At 34.9% G+C, this 15,428-nt stretch overlaps 1 protein-coding gene across 1 annotated transcript in view; it reads left to right on the top strand.

The window, feature by feature from the left end:
- The window catches only part of LOC106877699 (neurexin-4), a 303,409-nt gene that overhangs the window by 237,024 nt on the left and 50,957 nt on the right, over positions 1-15,428 (top strand). The window contains exons 15-17 of the mRNA XM_052966322.2: positions 4,017-4,316; positions 5,816-5,986; positions 14,657-14,878. Of these exons, the coding sequence (XP_052822282.2) occupies positions 4,017-4,316; positions 5,816-5,986; positions 14,657-14,878 (693 nt within the window). The remainder of the gene's footprint in view (positions 1-4,016; positions 4,317-5,815; positions 5,987-14,656; positions 14,879-15,428) is intronic.

Here is a 15,428-nt window from a genome sequence, read left to right on the forward strand (position 1 = left end):
ATCTGATCTGGCAGAGCTTCTACAGCTGGATGCCCTTCCTAACGCCAACCGCTCTGAGAGTGTAGTGGGTGCTTTTACCTGCCACCGGCACAAGAGCCAGTCAGGCGGTACTGGCAACGGTCACACTCAAAATGGTGTTTTACATGCCACATGCACAGGAGCCAGTTCAGCAGCATGTTTTTTCACATGCCAGTAAGATGACGCTGGTAACAATCATGCTCAAATGGTGCTATCCAATACCAAACAATTTTAATCTCCATATTTAAACTGCATTAAACTTTGGCAAGCTTACCTTTACCTATTCTGAGTTACTTGAAAGGTGATGTTCCATTGTCTCTCTTCTACTTGTTCATACCTTTATTTACCTACTAATGCATTGTTTCACTTTAAGGATGCTTATTTACCCAGCCATTATGAGATTTCGACTGTTGTCTATTGTTTCAAATACTTTTTAGCATTGTTGTTCTCGACTTTTTTAAACAATCACATATGATTCATCCCAAAGAATCAATCTTTAAATAAGAGTTTTGCTTCCACTAGCAAAAGCTATATGTATCTTTCAAAAAGCTCCATACCAATTTAACTTTATGCAACATTTGCTGTTAATTTATATGCAGGCTATGTGGGAAGACAGAATAAAGGGGCTTTTGTTAGCTTATCTCTCCAAAAAATAACTCCCTTTGCTGCTGGAAAAAATAAACTTGCAGAGGGGAAGTTACAATGTCTTCCTTCAATTTCATTACACCATTTGTGCGGTTGATACTAACAGGATATTTCACTTTCATGTAAAACAACTATATTTTGTAGTCATTATCCATAATCTATTCCCCAAACACTTCAGTAGCTCTGCTTTGCATCACTTGCGGACTTGTTCTATGATCGTTAAAGTACAATGACCTCCACATTAACCAGCCTTCAATTCGATTTTCCATTCCTAGGCTAATCGGAAATATAGATTGCCATACTATTCATAACTCTTGTCGGTAGTTCAATTATTTGGTGAAAAAATACCATCAAAGCAACTTAAACCATCCAAAGGATGGGTGCGTTTGCTAATATATGTATATATACACACACACACATACAGGTAAAGGTGCATGGTTCAGTGGTTAGAGCACTGGGCTCACAATCATGAGTTTGATTCCCAGACCAGGATGTGTGTTGTGTTCTTGAGCAAGACATTTTATTTCATGTTGCTCCAGTTCACTCAGCTGTAGAAATGAGTTGTGACATCATTGGTGCCAAGCTGTATAGGCTTTTGCCTTTCCCCTGGATAGCATTAGTTGCATAGAGAAGGGAGGCTGGTATGCAATGGTGAGTGCTGGTCTTCCATAAATAACTTTGTCTGGATTTGTACCTCGGTGAGGAACTTTCTAGGCGAAATCCCATGATCATTCATGGCCAAAGAGGGTCATCTATATATAGACGTGCTCCACACATGTATATGGGCATATTTGCATATATATATATATATATATATATATATATATATATTCATGTGCACATATGTATATATTGTTCAAATATATGTCACCGGCAACTCTGAGTCATTTCCCTTGGCTCATTTTTATTTAAATTATGCAAATTACCTAAGTCATAAGTATTTTATTTTTTTCTTCTTTATAGATGTCTATATCTCTTGACTACTGGAAATAAAGAGGATAGCTGTGCTGGTGTTGCCTATTGAGGCAGAAACACTTGTCAACAATTCTCTTATCTTCAGACAATAAGTCTCTCCTTTTCTTTAATGGCACTTCAGCTTTGGAGGATTTTTGATTCTTGAGGATATCTTTCTTTTTCATATGGAGGTGGAGATAATATTGATTCCAAATTTTGGCACAAGGCCAGCAATTTTGGGGAAGAGGATAAGCTGATTACATCATCCCCAGTGTTCCACTGATACTTATTCTGTTGACATCAAAAAGGATGAAAGGCAATGTTAACCTTGGCAGAATTTGAACTCAGATCATAAAGATGGACAAAATACTGCTGAGCATTTTGCCCAGTATGCTAACAATTCTGCCAGCTCACCGCCTTTAGGTGGAGATAATATTAACTTAAGAATACATAGTGCATTTGTATCTATCTATGCTATTCATGTGTATGTATATTCACACACAAACACACACATGTACAATATGTGCATGTATATGTGTGTGTACGTTTCTTAATACTGAGAAATTTGTGGTTTTGGAGTGTTAACTCCTATTTCTATTTCTAGCAAGTGGTATTCTGGTACCCTAACTTTTATATATATATACTGATATGTTTCATATGTGCAAGTCTACATAGTCTTTTGTGTGTGCATGCATGTGTGTGGACTAGTGTTTTCATGTGTGTATGCATACAAGTAATCTACTACCATCACCTTACTTGTCCAGTTTTTTTTTTTCTTTTTCACCTTCTATGCTTTTCCCCATATGAGCTTTTCTTACTTATATTTATCTATCCTAAGCAATAAACATCCCAGCTTTTGGTGCACTGGCTGCCCGTTATTGATACCACATATACATTGGAATTATAACCTACTGCAGCCATTACAATAGCTTGAGTATGCTGATAACAAAATGAAACCACACCCCTATTTATTTCACTAAAGTAATCAGTGATTAGGGGATACCATCAGTTCTTTACTGGGTCCAATATCCACTCACACATTTTTTATTCTTTCTGCTAGCCCAGCTTTCTTTTTCATTCACCATTGTGGCAGACTATTTTCAACTAAACAGTTGAATGTGAACCTAATGAAAACGTACACCTGATGGCTACAAGATACTTATGATATGTAGGATGAACCCAATGTGCTTTTGAATCAGCTGTAGCCCTTGACTTCCATGCCTTTTATTTGTAGGTTTGATTATCACATTATAAGCAATGTTTGTTGCTTTCAAAATAAAGTTGTATAGCATCTATCATCTTATAGGAATTTTCTATCTAATATAAATGTGGGACAGACTGTATTTGATGCATCAGTTATTGAGCAGTCTGTATTTTCTACACAAACCATGTTTATACTGGAGACTAACCAACTGCCTTTTTACCACAATCACTCACCTGATCCTACTACATTATCATTATGTATATATATATGTATAGATGTGTACATGTATGCTTGTATGCATGTGTGTTTATATTTATGTCTGTGTGGGTGTGTTATATGTGAAGACAAGGCTGTCAGGCACATGCGTTATATTAGCTGAATTATTGCAAACAACTGTTGATCTTGCTGTGCTAAATAGCAAGGTAGATGAAGTATATATATTCTTGTAAATTACAGCTAAAATGACAACATTGAATGTTAGATAATTGCACATATTGAAGTGTTTGATTTTTCTGTATTAAATGGATGAAAACTGAAATACATCAATATCATTTTGATAGTTTATGAATAATTGGTAAATTTACCAGAATCGCCATAAAAGAATTTGCTAAATCCTTTATAGAATTGCTCTTCAATATATGTAAAATACATAATGATATTTCTGTTGCACACACACACACACACATATGAATGATCCCTCTTTCTCACTTTCACTCTCTCCCTCTCTCTGTTTATAAGCAATGAGTGTTTGTGCTAATTTTAACCCAATTATCTTTAAGATTTCTATTTGATCTTCATAATTAGAGGCTTTAGTATTCTTGGGTTTCAATTATATATATAGAATGTTTGACACTTTTTAGTCCCAATTTGTTTGGTATTTTTTCTTTTCTTCCATCTCTTTCCCTCTCTCCCCCACTCTCTCTCTCTCTCTCTCTGTCTCTCTCTCTCTCTGTCTCTCTCTCTCTCTCTCTGTCTCTCTCTCTCTCTCTCTGTCTCTCTCTCTCTCTCTCTCTTCCCTTTCTCTGCTCTACAAAAGATGTCTAGTTTGTTATAGATGGTACCTATTCTTAGTTATAGACTCATTCTAGTGAGTATTTTAGTCAGTGTTTCATATGCAGTTTAATATATATATGTTGTATCATTTTATTTTCAGTCAAAAACATTTATTCATTTTTGTTTGCAATTTGTCTTGCAGAGGATGGTGTCCATGAGACATATGGATGGTGGGTTGGCAGAACTTACCAACCAATGTATTATTGGGGTAAAGCTGCACCAGGTTCCAGAAAGTGTAACTGTGGGCTTGTTGTCAATGGCTGTGCTGGTAAAAGTACTACTTGCAACTGTGACTCCAATTTAGCAGACCAAACAGACTCTGGATACCTTGAACACAAAGACTACCTGCCTGTTCTTGAATTGCATTTTGGTGACACTGGTACTGTGACTGACAATAAATTTGGCAAACATCAACTTGGAAAACTTATGTGCGAGGGTGACAGTAAGTGACATTAATTTTGTACTTCACTATAAATTTCACCATTTTAGCTTAAACTTTAAAAACAAATTTTTTGATATTATGTATACTATTTATATTAGGTGCATGGCTTAGTGGTTAGGGTATTCAGCTAATGATCATAAGATCATGAGTTCAATTCCTGGCGATGTGTTGTGTCCTTGAACAAGACACTTTATTTCACATTGCTCCAGTCCACTCAGCTGGCAAAAATGATTACTACCTTGTCACATTCTGTATCATGCTGAATCTCCCTAAGAACTATGTTAAGGGTACATGTGTCCGTGGAGTGCTCAGCCATTTGCATGTTAATTTCATGAGCAGGCTGTTCTGTTGATCAGATCAACTGGAACCCTCATCGTCGTAACCAACAGAGTGTCAATTATATTAGTTAGATTGGTGTCCTCATTTCGATTGTTACCTTCACTATGTTCCAGCCTTCTTCAGAGTTCTTATATTGAACTTGGTTGTGTTGTATTGGAATTTTGAACCTAGCACTAAATTTCATCTACAGAGGTAGACTTTTTTTTTCCTTCAGCTGAGTTATGTGAATGACTTTAGTGTCTTGCCTAAGACTGAACTCAGAAACTCAAGGTCTTTATCTACTTGTAGATAAAGACATTGGTTAATGCAGTACAGTCATCTAGAGGTTCTGAGTTCAATCCCAGGCAAGGCACTCATATAATTCAGATAATTCAATTGAAGCAAAAAAATGTCATAGAATGCAGAGAGTGGAATGAGAACAAATAAAGGGTTAGGTTCAAAATTCCAATACAACAACCAAGTTCAACACAAGATACCCAAAGAACATGCAACAGCTAAAACATAACGAAAGTAACAATCAGAATGAGGATACCAGTCTGACTAATATAGAAAGTACAAATAATATATTGTTTATTATCATTATTCTGAAACAGTGGTTCTTTGAGATCATTGCTAAAATAAGGTTTGATATTGTTCACTAATAAAAGCTAACTAAGAGAAACAAAAATTTTCATCCAGATTCATGCAGTAGTTACATTTTATTGATTTTTATCCTGGACTAACTGCATTTCATCAAAATTTCTAGTTTCTAACAGGATTAGTAGATTTATATAAAGAAAGTATGTCAGGAATTTAGGAGTTAAGATGTTAGAGAAAAGTACCAGATCATATTTGGAATGTTACTTGAAATAAATCAACATTCTAACCTATTCACACCATGAAATTGGTGAAAGGCACTGGCAGTTAAGTTCCTTGGGGTTTAAGAAATATTTACATTATATTGGCTCCTATTTTACACACCAAGTTCAATGCCTCCTTGCTGAATTATCATTCAACTAGTATCATCAGGATGTACATTCTTTCATACATTTATCTAAAACTGTTACATAAATTGTTGATAGCTTTCTTTTTATGTGAAAATGTTTTCTTTGATATAGATTTCCATTTGGTTGTTTTTCATGATGATGAGATGTTAAAGTTTTATTGCTTTTAATCTACAGACTTATTTGATAATGTGATAACTTTCCGCAAGGCTGATGCTATCATTAAACTAAACACCTTTGATGCAAAGAGTTCAGGAGATATTTGGTTCCAGTTCAAAACTACTGCCCGAGATGGTGTCATGATTCACTGTGTTGGTACAAAAGATTATATCAAGGTTGAGATTTTTAGTAAGTAATATATTTATTATTGTTATATGACAGACAGAATTCCTTGTGATATTTAGCTACACCTCTTTAGTAAATGACTATTAATCCCACTAGCATTGACTTCATTTTTCATCCTTTAGACATCAATAAAAAAAAGTATCAGTTACATACTGAGTGTACATAACTATATGACCCCTACAAATCTGTGGCCTTGTGCCTTTGTTGATGAACATTATTTTGACAGTTTCATGTGAGTTCCTGCTTCATCACCAGGTCCAAGGCATGTGCAGCCTTATGTTTTTCAGATTGTAGACCCCCATCTTAGTACATTGTATCTGTTTTTCCTTTTCTATAGAGTTTGATTTATTCTTTTTGGTGCTATTTTACTGTTTCCTCTGTTGTGTAAAGAACATGCAGTTTTTGTAGTATCTTGTCAGGTGGTGAATATGTGTTATGGGTTGCAATATCAGACAGTTATTCTATATCATATCTGGTGTGTGTGGCAGTAATGCATTACTGCTGGATGGAATGTGAGTTGTGTAGACTTATAGTGCCAGGTATGTTATAATTACATGGAAAAATGTGAGCATGAAAAGTTAAGATTATAAACCTGGAAAAGTACAGGGCAAGTTATTACACCTGGAAAAGTATAGGACAAGCTATTGCTTCTAGTAAAGTAAAGAATAAGGAACTTTTTACTTAAAATATTGCAGCAAAGAATGTCAGTTCTTCTAATTTATCATTCTTAGTTCTCATCTTTTAAATTTATTGTACAAAACTGTTCAGTTAATTTGTAAGTGTGTCTAATTAGTCACTTTTTTCTGTATTTAAGGTAGTAAATTAGCCAAATTCTACTTAAATAAGTATAGTGTTATTTGTAAACTATAATAAAATAAGTTTTAATGTTCAAATTTTAATTTTAGCTGCAATATTTTAAGTAAAAAGTTTCTTATTCTTTACTTTACTTGAAGTAATAGCTTGTCCTATACTCTTACAGGTGTGATCCATGATTTTTCCAGGCATTACTGTTATAAGATAATTAATAATGTGTTAAAAATTTAAGATTTTAACTAATAAAATACTGAAATATAATATTTCAATTTTTCCATGTAAGTGATGATAATATTAATTTTTTTCATGTTTAATTTAAATATATGTTGTGATTGAATAATTTGATATTACTCATCCACACCAAATTAATGGCAGGGATTTTTACCATGTTGTAGGTTGCACCATGGCTCCCCAAAAGTTACAAACAACAAGACCCCAAAACCATCAGTTACCAGGCTCACCTTAACTAACCTAATTTTGCAATATTAGGAGTTCACAGGAATTCATTCAACACAAAAAAATTCCAATGATACCGGGATTGGGGGGGGAGACCCCCACTACCACTACCTCATTTTCTCCGAGCCAAAATAAGGAATTTGCAGCATATTAGGAGGTCCAGAGTACTTGATTCCACACGAAAAATCTTTGTCTTAGTGAAAATCATGCGGGTGTTAAGATAGAAATTTACCATAATCTTGTTGTTATTTAGCCTCAAATTAACCCTGATACTGCAAACCTATCATCAAAAACATTCCAGCCATCTTTTTAGGGATAATCTTGGACATTACATACAATGGGCGTGTGATTTAGGTAGGGGGATACTTTGGCTGCTATTTTTAGCGTGTCAAGCGATCAGGCTCTTTCATTGGTTTGATTGTGCGATGCGATTTTTTAACACATATTTGTAATATGTATATATATCATTGGCAGAAGTTAGAGAGTAAGTCAAAAGCTGAGAGATTCGTGTATTATCACTTATCAAACAAATTTGTCCATTGTCACTCTGTAACTTTTGACGAAATAACTTCTAAAATACAAAATTTTGTCAAAGACGTTAAGAGTAAACCCTGTTCTATGTGATACATTCCACCAGTATCGGAAGTTTGAAAGTGTTTAGTTAAAAAAATTAATTAAATAATCTGTATGTTTAATTGAAAAGATCCAAAATGGATGAAAGGCAAAGTCAACCTCGGTGGAATTTGAACTCAGAGCGTAAAGACAGACGAAATACTGCTTCTAAAATACAAAATTTTGTCAAAAACGTTTACTAAACGTTTACATAAAAGTTGACCTCGGTGAAATTTGAACTCAAAAATGTAACGACAGACGAAATACTGCTAAGCATATCACCCTGCGCGCTGATGTTTCTGCCAGCTCACCACCTTAGAATGTAAACATTCATTTTAGAAGTAAATTCTTTATTATTACTTAAGCGTTACTCCCTTACTTACTGACATTAAATTTTGTAACATTTTACCTCATAACTGTTTTTCTACTAATTCTTGTTCAATGTGACTAACACTTCTGAATTCCTCATGCACTTTTCTATCATTTAAGCCTAAGAAAAGTATACTTTTAATTTTGAATTAAAAAATTTACGTTAATTCAAGATGAATATCTGCCTTACTACCCCACTTGAGGTCACAGATATTTTGATGTAACTTTTTTTCTACTGAACCAAAACTCAAACTATTTATGCCAATGTGTAGCTGAGGAGGTGTCCTCTTTAAAACTATTAAGTTTGCAATTTAGTTGAGAACTGAATTAGTGGTGAAGCTTGGAATCTGCTGCAATTGATGAAATGGTGGACTTCAGAATATATTCCACTACTACCGTGGTTAAAAGATATCTATATATGATCACAGAGGAATCCAAGACAGGTTGCCCCTGGGAGCTCCTCTATGCTGATGACCTTGCACTAATTGCGGAGTCACTATCAGAACTAGAGGAGAAGTTTCAGGTGTGGCAGCAAGGACTAGAATTGAAGGGCCTTAGAGTCAACCTAGCAAAAACCAAAATCCTAATAAGTAGGAAGGTAGATAAAACACAAACCCCTTCAGGTAGATGGCCCTGCTCAGTATGTAGAAAAGGAGTAGGTAGTAACTCTATAAGATGTACCCGGTGCAAGCTATGGACACATAAGAGGTGCAGCAATATCAAAGGCAGATTAACTACGAAGTTAGTTTTTGTATGTGGCAGATGTTCAGGTGCAATAAACACTGTAAACAAACAGGAAACAACTTCTATCTCATTCCAGGGAGAAAAACTAGAGGTAGTCGATAGCTTCCGCTATCTGGGTGACCAAGTTAGTAGTGGGGTGGGTGCGCTGAAAGTGTAGCTGCTAGAATAAGAATAGCCTGGGCAAAGTTTAGAGAGCTCTTACCTCTGCCGGCGACAAAGGGACTCTTACTCAGAGTAAAAGGCAGACTGTATGACGCATGTGTACGAACAACCATGCTACATGGCAGTGAAACATGGGCTGTGACTGCTGAGGACATGCGTAAGCTTGCAAGGAATGAAGCCAGTATGCTCCGCTGGATGTGTAATGTCAATGTGCATACCCATCAGAGTGTAAGTAACTTGAGAGAGAAGCTGAACATAAGAAGCATCAGTTGTGGTGTGCAAGAGAGACGATTGCGCTGGTATGGACATGTGGTGAGAATGAATGAGGAGAGCTGCATGAAAAAGTGCTACACCCTAACAGTTGAGGGAACCCGTGGAAGAGGTAGGCCCAGGAAGACCTGGGCTGAGGTGGTGAGGCAAGACCTTCGAACATTGGGCCTCACCGAGGCGATGACTACTGACCGAGACCTTTGGAAATGTGCTGTGCATGAGAAGACCCGGCAAGCCAAGTGAGATCGTTGCCAGTGCCCCTGGACTGGCTCTTGTGCGGGTGGCACATAAGATGCACCATTTTGAGCGTGACCGTTGCCAGTACTGCCTGACTGGCCTTCGTAGGGTTTTCGAGCGAGATCGGTGCCAGTGCCCCTGGACTGGCTCTTGTGCGGGTGGCACATAAAAGACACCATTTTTGAGCATGGCCGTTGCCAGTACCGCCTGACTGGCCTTCGTGCGGGTGACACGTAAAAGCACCCACTACACTCTCTGAGTGGTTGGCATTAGGAAGGGCATCCAGCTGTAGAAACTCTGCCAAATTAGATTGGAGCCTGGTGTTGCCATCCGGTTTCACCAGTCCTCAGTCAAATCGTCCAGCCCATGCTAGCATGGAAAGCGGACGTTAAACGATGATGATGATGATGATGATGATGATGATATATATATATATTTTTGTTGTTAATGTCATTACTGTCATATGTGTCTTAGTATATCTTTGAGGTTCTCTTGGGAAAATTTTACAATTTAGTTTTCAGTTGTGCATTAGAATGCCTTCCATTTACATACATTGTTTTTAGGAAATTATGTCAAAATTCTAACTTGTTTCACTTCTTAAAGCATATAACTGAAGAATACTCACAAGGAGTAAAATCATGTTGGAATTGGTTACTGAAAATATTGCTTTTGATTTGGAATTATTCTAACATGATCAAGAAGCAGAATCCACCCTTTTTAAAGGAAAGTGTAAAAAGAAAAATTGTAGTTTTTTTTTTTTTTTTTTTGTGTGTTCTGATAAGACAGACTCCTGTAATGCAGTATGTCTCTTTGTAGATTCCATACTTTGCTGAGTTAAACATTCATTGACTGGGGATTGGAGTGGCTAGAATAAGGGAGAAAACAGAAATCCTCTATATGGGGGTGGGGGGGGGATCTAAATTATATTTATCTATATTCAAAAAGTTTTTGCAAGAAATCCTCACTTAATTTTATTGGGATTTTCCTATCCACAAATCTGCTGTTGTTTAGACCTAGGTCAAACCTCATTAAACAGACCTGTGACCAAAGGTGTTCCAACTATGACCATCTTATCTTTACTTTTTTTTTTCAGACAGAGTATCAAGAACTATCCAGTATAACCTTCCTTCTTTAAGATAATATGTTGTGATGATTTTAGGGAGATTTGGTTCCTATTTCAACTAAATCAAGTGTTCACATAAAGGTTCTTTCATTGGTTTAATAAAGATAACCTTGTTAGCTCCATTAAGTCTCCATTCACATTAGCTGAATGGACACTCCTTTGTTGGCTTAATGATGGCTGCACCATTGGCCCAGTGGAAACTCAATCATGGAGACTTCTTTTGTTGACTCATTGGAGGCCTCTTTGTTTGCTTTGCGAAGGCTTCTTTTGTTGGCTCAGTGGGAGCTTCCCACATTGGCTCAATGGAGGCTTTCCTTGTTGGGTTGATGGGGGACTTCCTTATTGGCTCATTTCAGTAAACAGGAAGTCTTTGTAATGTGGAATGTGTGGAGCCAGTCACATTTCAGAGCAATATAATTTGCTTCCAATTGCAGACAGCAGCTAGACTGAAAGAACATGTACGTTTGTTAGCAAATTAGAAAAGATATTTATAGATTCTTGTATTTTATTTTGTCAGATTATTTTATTTCTTGTTTATAGGATTTTCTTAAGGATGCATTATTTTATTCATTTGTTTTATGTCATTTAATTTCATATATACAAAAATTAACAGTTGCTTCATTGGATATTCATCTCAAAGAATTGTTTAGTTTTTTTCTTTTTTTTCTTTTGAAGGAGCAGATGACAAGAGGTGTTTGTACTTTGTTGTTTAATGTCTGTCTATTCCATATTTGGGTAGGGGTGCACATAGCCACTTGCACGTTAATTTCACAAGCAGGCTGTTCTGTTGATTGGAACAGCTGGAACACTCGTAACCAACAGAGTGCCATTTATTATTTCATGTTTAGCTACATTCCTGGTTCAGATAGAATCTAAGTAAGAGTTTTTACCCCAGTTTTTGCTGTTGACCCTTAGATCAGCCCTGATTGAGCAATCTAAAGTTCAAAAGTATTCCAGACATTATCTACTATATTTCTTCTTTACTTTTATTCAGATCTTGTATATCTTAGAGTACATTATCTAATGTGTCTTATTTTAAAACAGTGGGATGTAATTTAAGGGAGATATGGCTGTTATTTTTAGAAGGTTGTGCAATATCACTGAGATTTCTTGCTTTCTCTAGTTTGTGATGCAGTAGGAAGAAGGCTACTTGTAGCTTTTTGTGTACTTACATTTGGTCTTGCAAAAATAAGTTTTACACTATTTGTGTTAAAAACTTTTCATAATTTAGTATTTATGATTAATTGTAGTTACTTTTTTATATTCCATAACACCTATAACTGTTCTTCCTAATGCCACTTCTGTCCATGGGGATATTTTTATGGGTAGATATTTTCTTGAATATTCTATGATTAATATGTATAACATAACATATTATTTAGTTTTATAAGTAAATTCTAAAAGAATTTTGAAATCTTTTTATTTTTTTTATTAGCTATTTTAATACACAATAGTCTTTGATATCTTAAATTTTCAAATTTATATGTCTTATTAACTTGGTGTCATGACACAAGTATTGTTGTATATATCATGTTTTCTTAACAGAAAATAAATGGATTTTTAAGAAAAATTCCTCAAAAACCTATTTTTGTATACTCTTTATCATTTTCTGAAATAATCTAAAATATGTCAGATAAATCAACTACAATGCTTTTATCTGTTATAAAAAAAAAATGGAAAATCCCAAATTTATGGTTATATTTTTGTAGGATTACTTCAAGTTTGTGTTCTTAAATATAAAGTCCATTAAAGCTCTAGCAATATACTTGCTATCTTTTAAAAGCAGACAGATATATTATCTAGTTCTAGTGTTACTAAATATTTCTTCAGAAAATTCTAGTAAAAAATGAAAGTTAAAATAGTGTCTGTCAGATCTATTGATTTTGGTACTGTGACAGTGTAGCCTGAGTTTATAAGACAATTAATTAAGAATAAGTAGCTGTCATATAGATCTAGTTTTACATCTCCTCAGGTGTACTCTAAGGTTCATTTGTGTCCTCCATATTCTTTCTACTGTACATTGCACTTTCTATTCTCTAATGTTAGACAACACTCAGTTAAATCTAAGTCATTAGAAATGCTAACCTCATAATCACTGATGATCACTGCCGAGAATTTCACATTCCCAACATACTAAAACCTGTGACCTAAAGACAAGCCTTCTTTAGAGCTAGTAAATACTTCTGCCCCAAATAGTAACTGACTCTTAACAAAGCTGAGCTGTAACCCACAGTGAAATACTGCTCATAAATGCGTTTATACTGCTGTTACACATATGAACATCATAGGCCACACCTGAAGTGATTGGTAATGACTCCCTCACCAGCATGCACCAACCACTAGTCCATAAATCCATTTTCTTTTCATTCTGCTTTTTCTACTACTATTACAAAGTTCTCTACTCAGAAATATCTAGATTTACACCATCCCTATCCAATCCCATCTACCATACTTGTCTCTCCACCTTTTCTCACCCATAACTATTTATCTACATTGACCCCCACTTTAACCACCACATGTAATCCTTCCTCTCCAGAACATTGAACCCTCTGAAATTCCATCCCCACCAGTGTCATCTCAGTTATTATCAATTTGCTGATCTTCAAGCTGAGCATCAACTATATTATGGATAAAGTCCTCTTCCTCTTGAATAAATCTAAAAGAAAAAAAAGATTCTGATAAAGATTGCAATTATTTCAACTTTGTGATTAATCTAATTATGTTATGGATGTATTTGTTAACAATTTTCAGTCAATACATTTTATTTCATTTGTTGATCCAGAAAGTTTTGCTTGTTTTTGGTTTTATTTATTTAGATGGGTGGTGTTAAGAAATTTTTTCAGGCCTTTCTATATTCTAATTATTTGTCTGATAAGAAGCAGAGCCCAGAATCTTTTCAGACCTTAATATATAGTTATTGTTGGCTGAAGTTAATAAGCTAATGCACAGTTGAACTTTTCAAAATTCAGTGTTAGAGATTTAAAAGACTTGTTATTATGTGGGCGAAAAAAGAGAAATGTTTAGCTCATTGATGGAAATAGACGTATGCCAGGGAATAGTGTTCCCCTCCTTTTTCAACTTACAGTACAGGGTTGTTTATAATATTTAATCCTATTTCTTTCCAGTCTCATCCCTACAGGCCTTTGTATACTGCTTGTTCCTAAACCTATTTCCATCATTGGTTTAACTGGTTAGTTTATCATGAATATCACCATTAGATCACCAATCTAGGTGATGAATTAAATTTTAGTTAAGTATGCTTTTTTAAAATTTAAGAATTATAAGTATGAAGTACACACACACTGAGTCTTTGATGGGTGAGACAGAATCATCTCACTGAAGAGTGGTTATGACTCAAGAAAGGATAGATCCAGCAGTTTCAGAGTAGCCTAAATTATATGTATTAGGTTAGAAAGTATTAATATAGCAACTGAAGTAGATGAACAGTTAGTCACTACATTAAAATTACTTGCCTTTTGCAGTAAACAAAATCAATATGTTGTTGATTTGTTAAGACAGATGTGACAACATGACAGAGTTAGATAGACTTTCTGTTTTATTTATCAATTCCATTTAATTATGAAGTCATGAAGTCGACGCTTAAGCTAAACAAAGCTAATCCTTTACTTAAACCATCTCATGGGTAATACTAAAGAAGGCATAATGAAATTTGGAGTTTAAATGAAGGAAAATTGATTCTGCACAAATTAACTGTAGGTGCCGGGTTCTGTGATTTGTTAATGACATCATCTTAAAAACTTTTGTTATTTTTGCAGTCATTTTATCTATATTTGTTTTTCAGAGATAATATTTAACTCTGTCATTTAAAATGTATAAATTTCATTTGTAATATTTTATTTTTAAAACCTTCTATTTACATCAATTAGATGGTAACACAGTGAAATTCCAGTTCAATGCAGGTGATGGTGAAAGGGTATTAGAGGCTAAGACATCAGCTGGATTGAATGATGACCGTTGGCATACTGTACATGTTGAGCGAAATCGCAAGCAAGCTTGGCTTAAACTTGACACTCAAGGTGAGAAGGTTTGGAATGAACCACCTGAACAAGGACCAAGAACATTAGATCTTACATCTGCATTAATTGTTGGTAAGTATACATAAATATATCTATCTATATATATATATATAAAATAGAGTGTACATTTAAACACATCAGAGATGCCTATAATAGGACATCTAACCCGCTAGAAAGAGCAGCCAAAACTCTACCCCACAATTAGGGATAATTTCAAAAGGGAATGAAAAATAGAAACTTTTACCATCTATATTCTGAACCAGGTTTCAAGTTATTTTAGCAAAATAAAATATTTTACAAGGCAAACTATCATCAGCGGAATAGCCTAGATTAACATATAAACACGAGGCACTACATAGAAACATAACTTGTGCTTATATGTTTAATTTTTCAAAAATTACCATGCATGTGCGGTTTTCCTTATCAGCAGCACATACAAAAAAATGCTGATTTTCTTCCAGAAATTAGCCAAGAAATAAAGATTATATATATATATATATATATATATATATATAAACATACATATATATTTTTTGGTGGGATGGGGAACATAAATCCAGAGAAGGAGCATACTCTAAGAAGTAGAGCAGTCTATATTTATTACTGGTGAAGGCCAGTAATA

The sequence above is a fragment of the Octopus bimaculoides genome, chromosome 3 (assembly GCF_046866305.1).
Source record: "Octopus bimaculoides isolate indiv1 chromosome 3, ASM4686630v1, whole genome shotgun sequence".
NCBI classification, from domain to species: domain Eukaryota; kingdom Metazoa; phylum Mollusca; class Cephalopoda; order Octopoda; family Octopodidae; genus Octopus; species Octopus bimaculoides.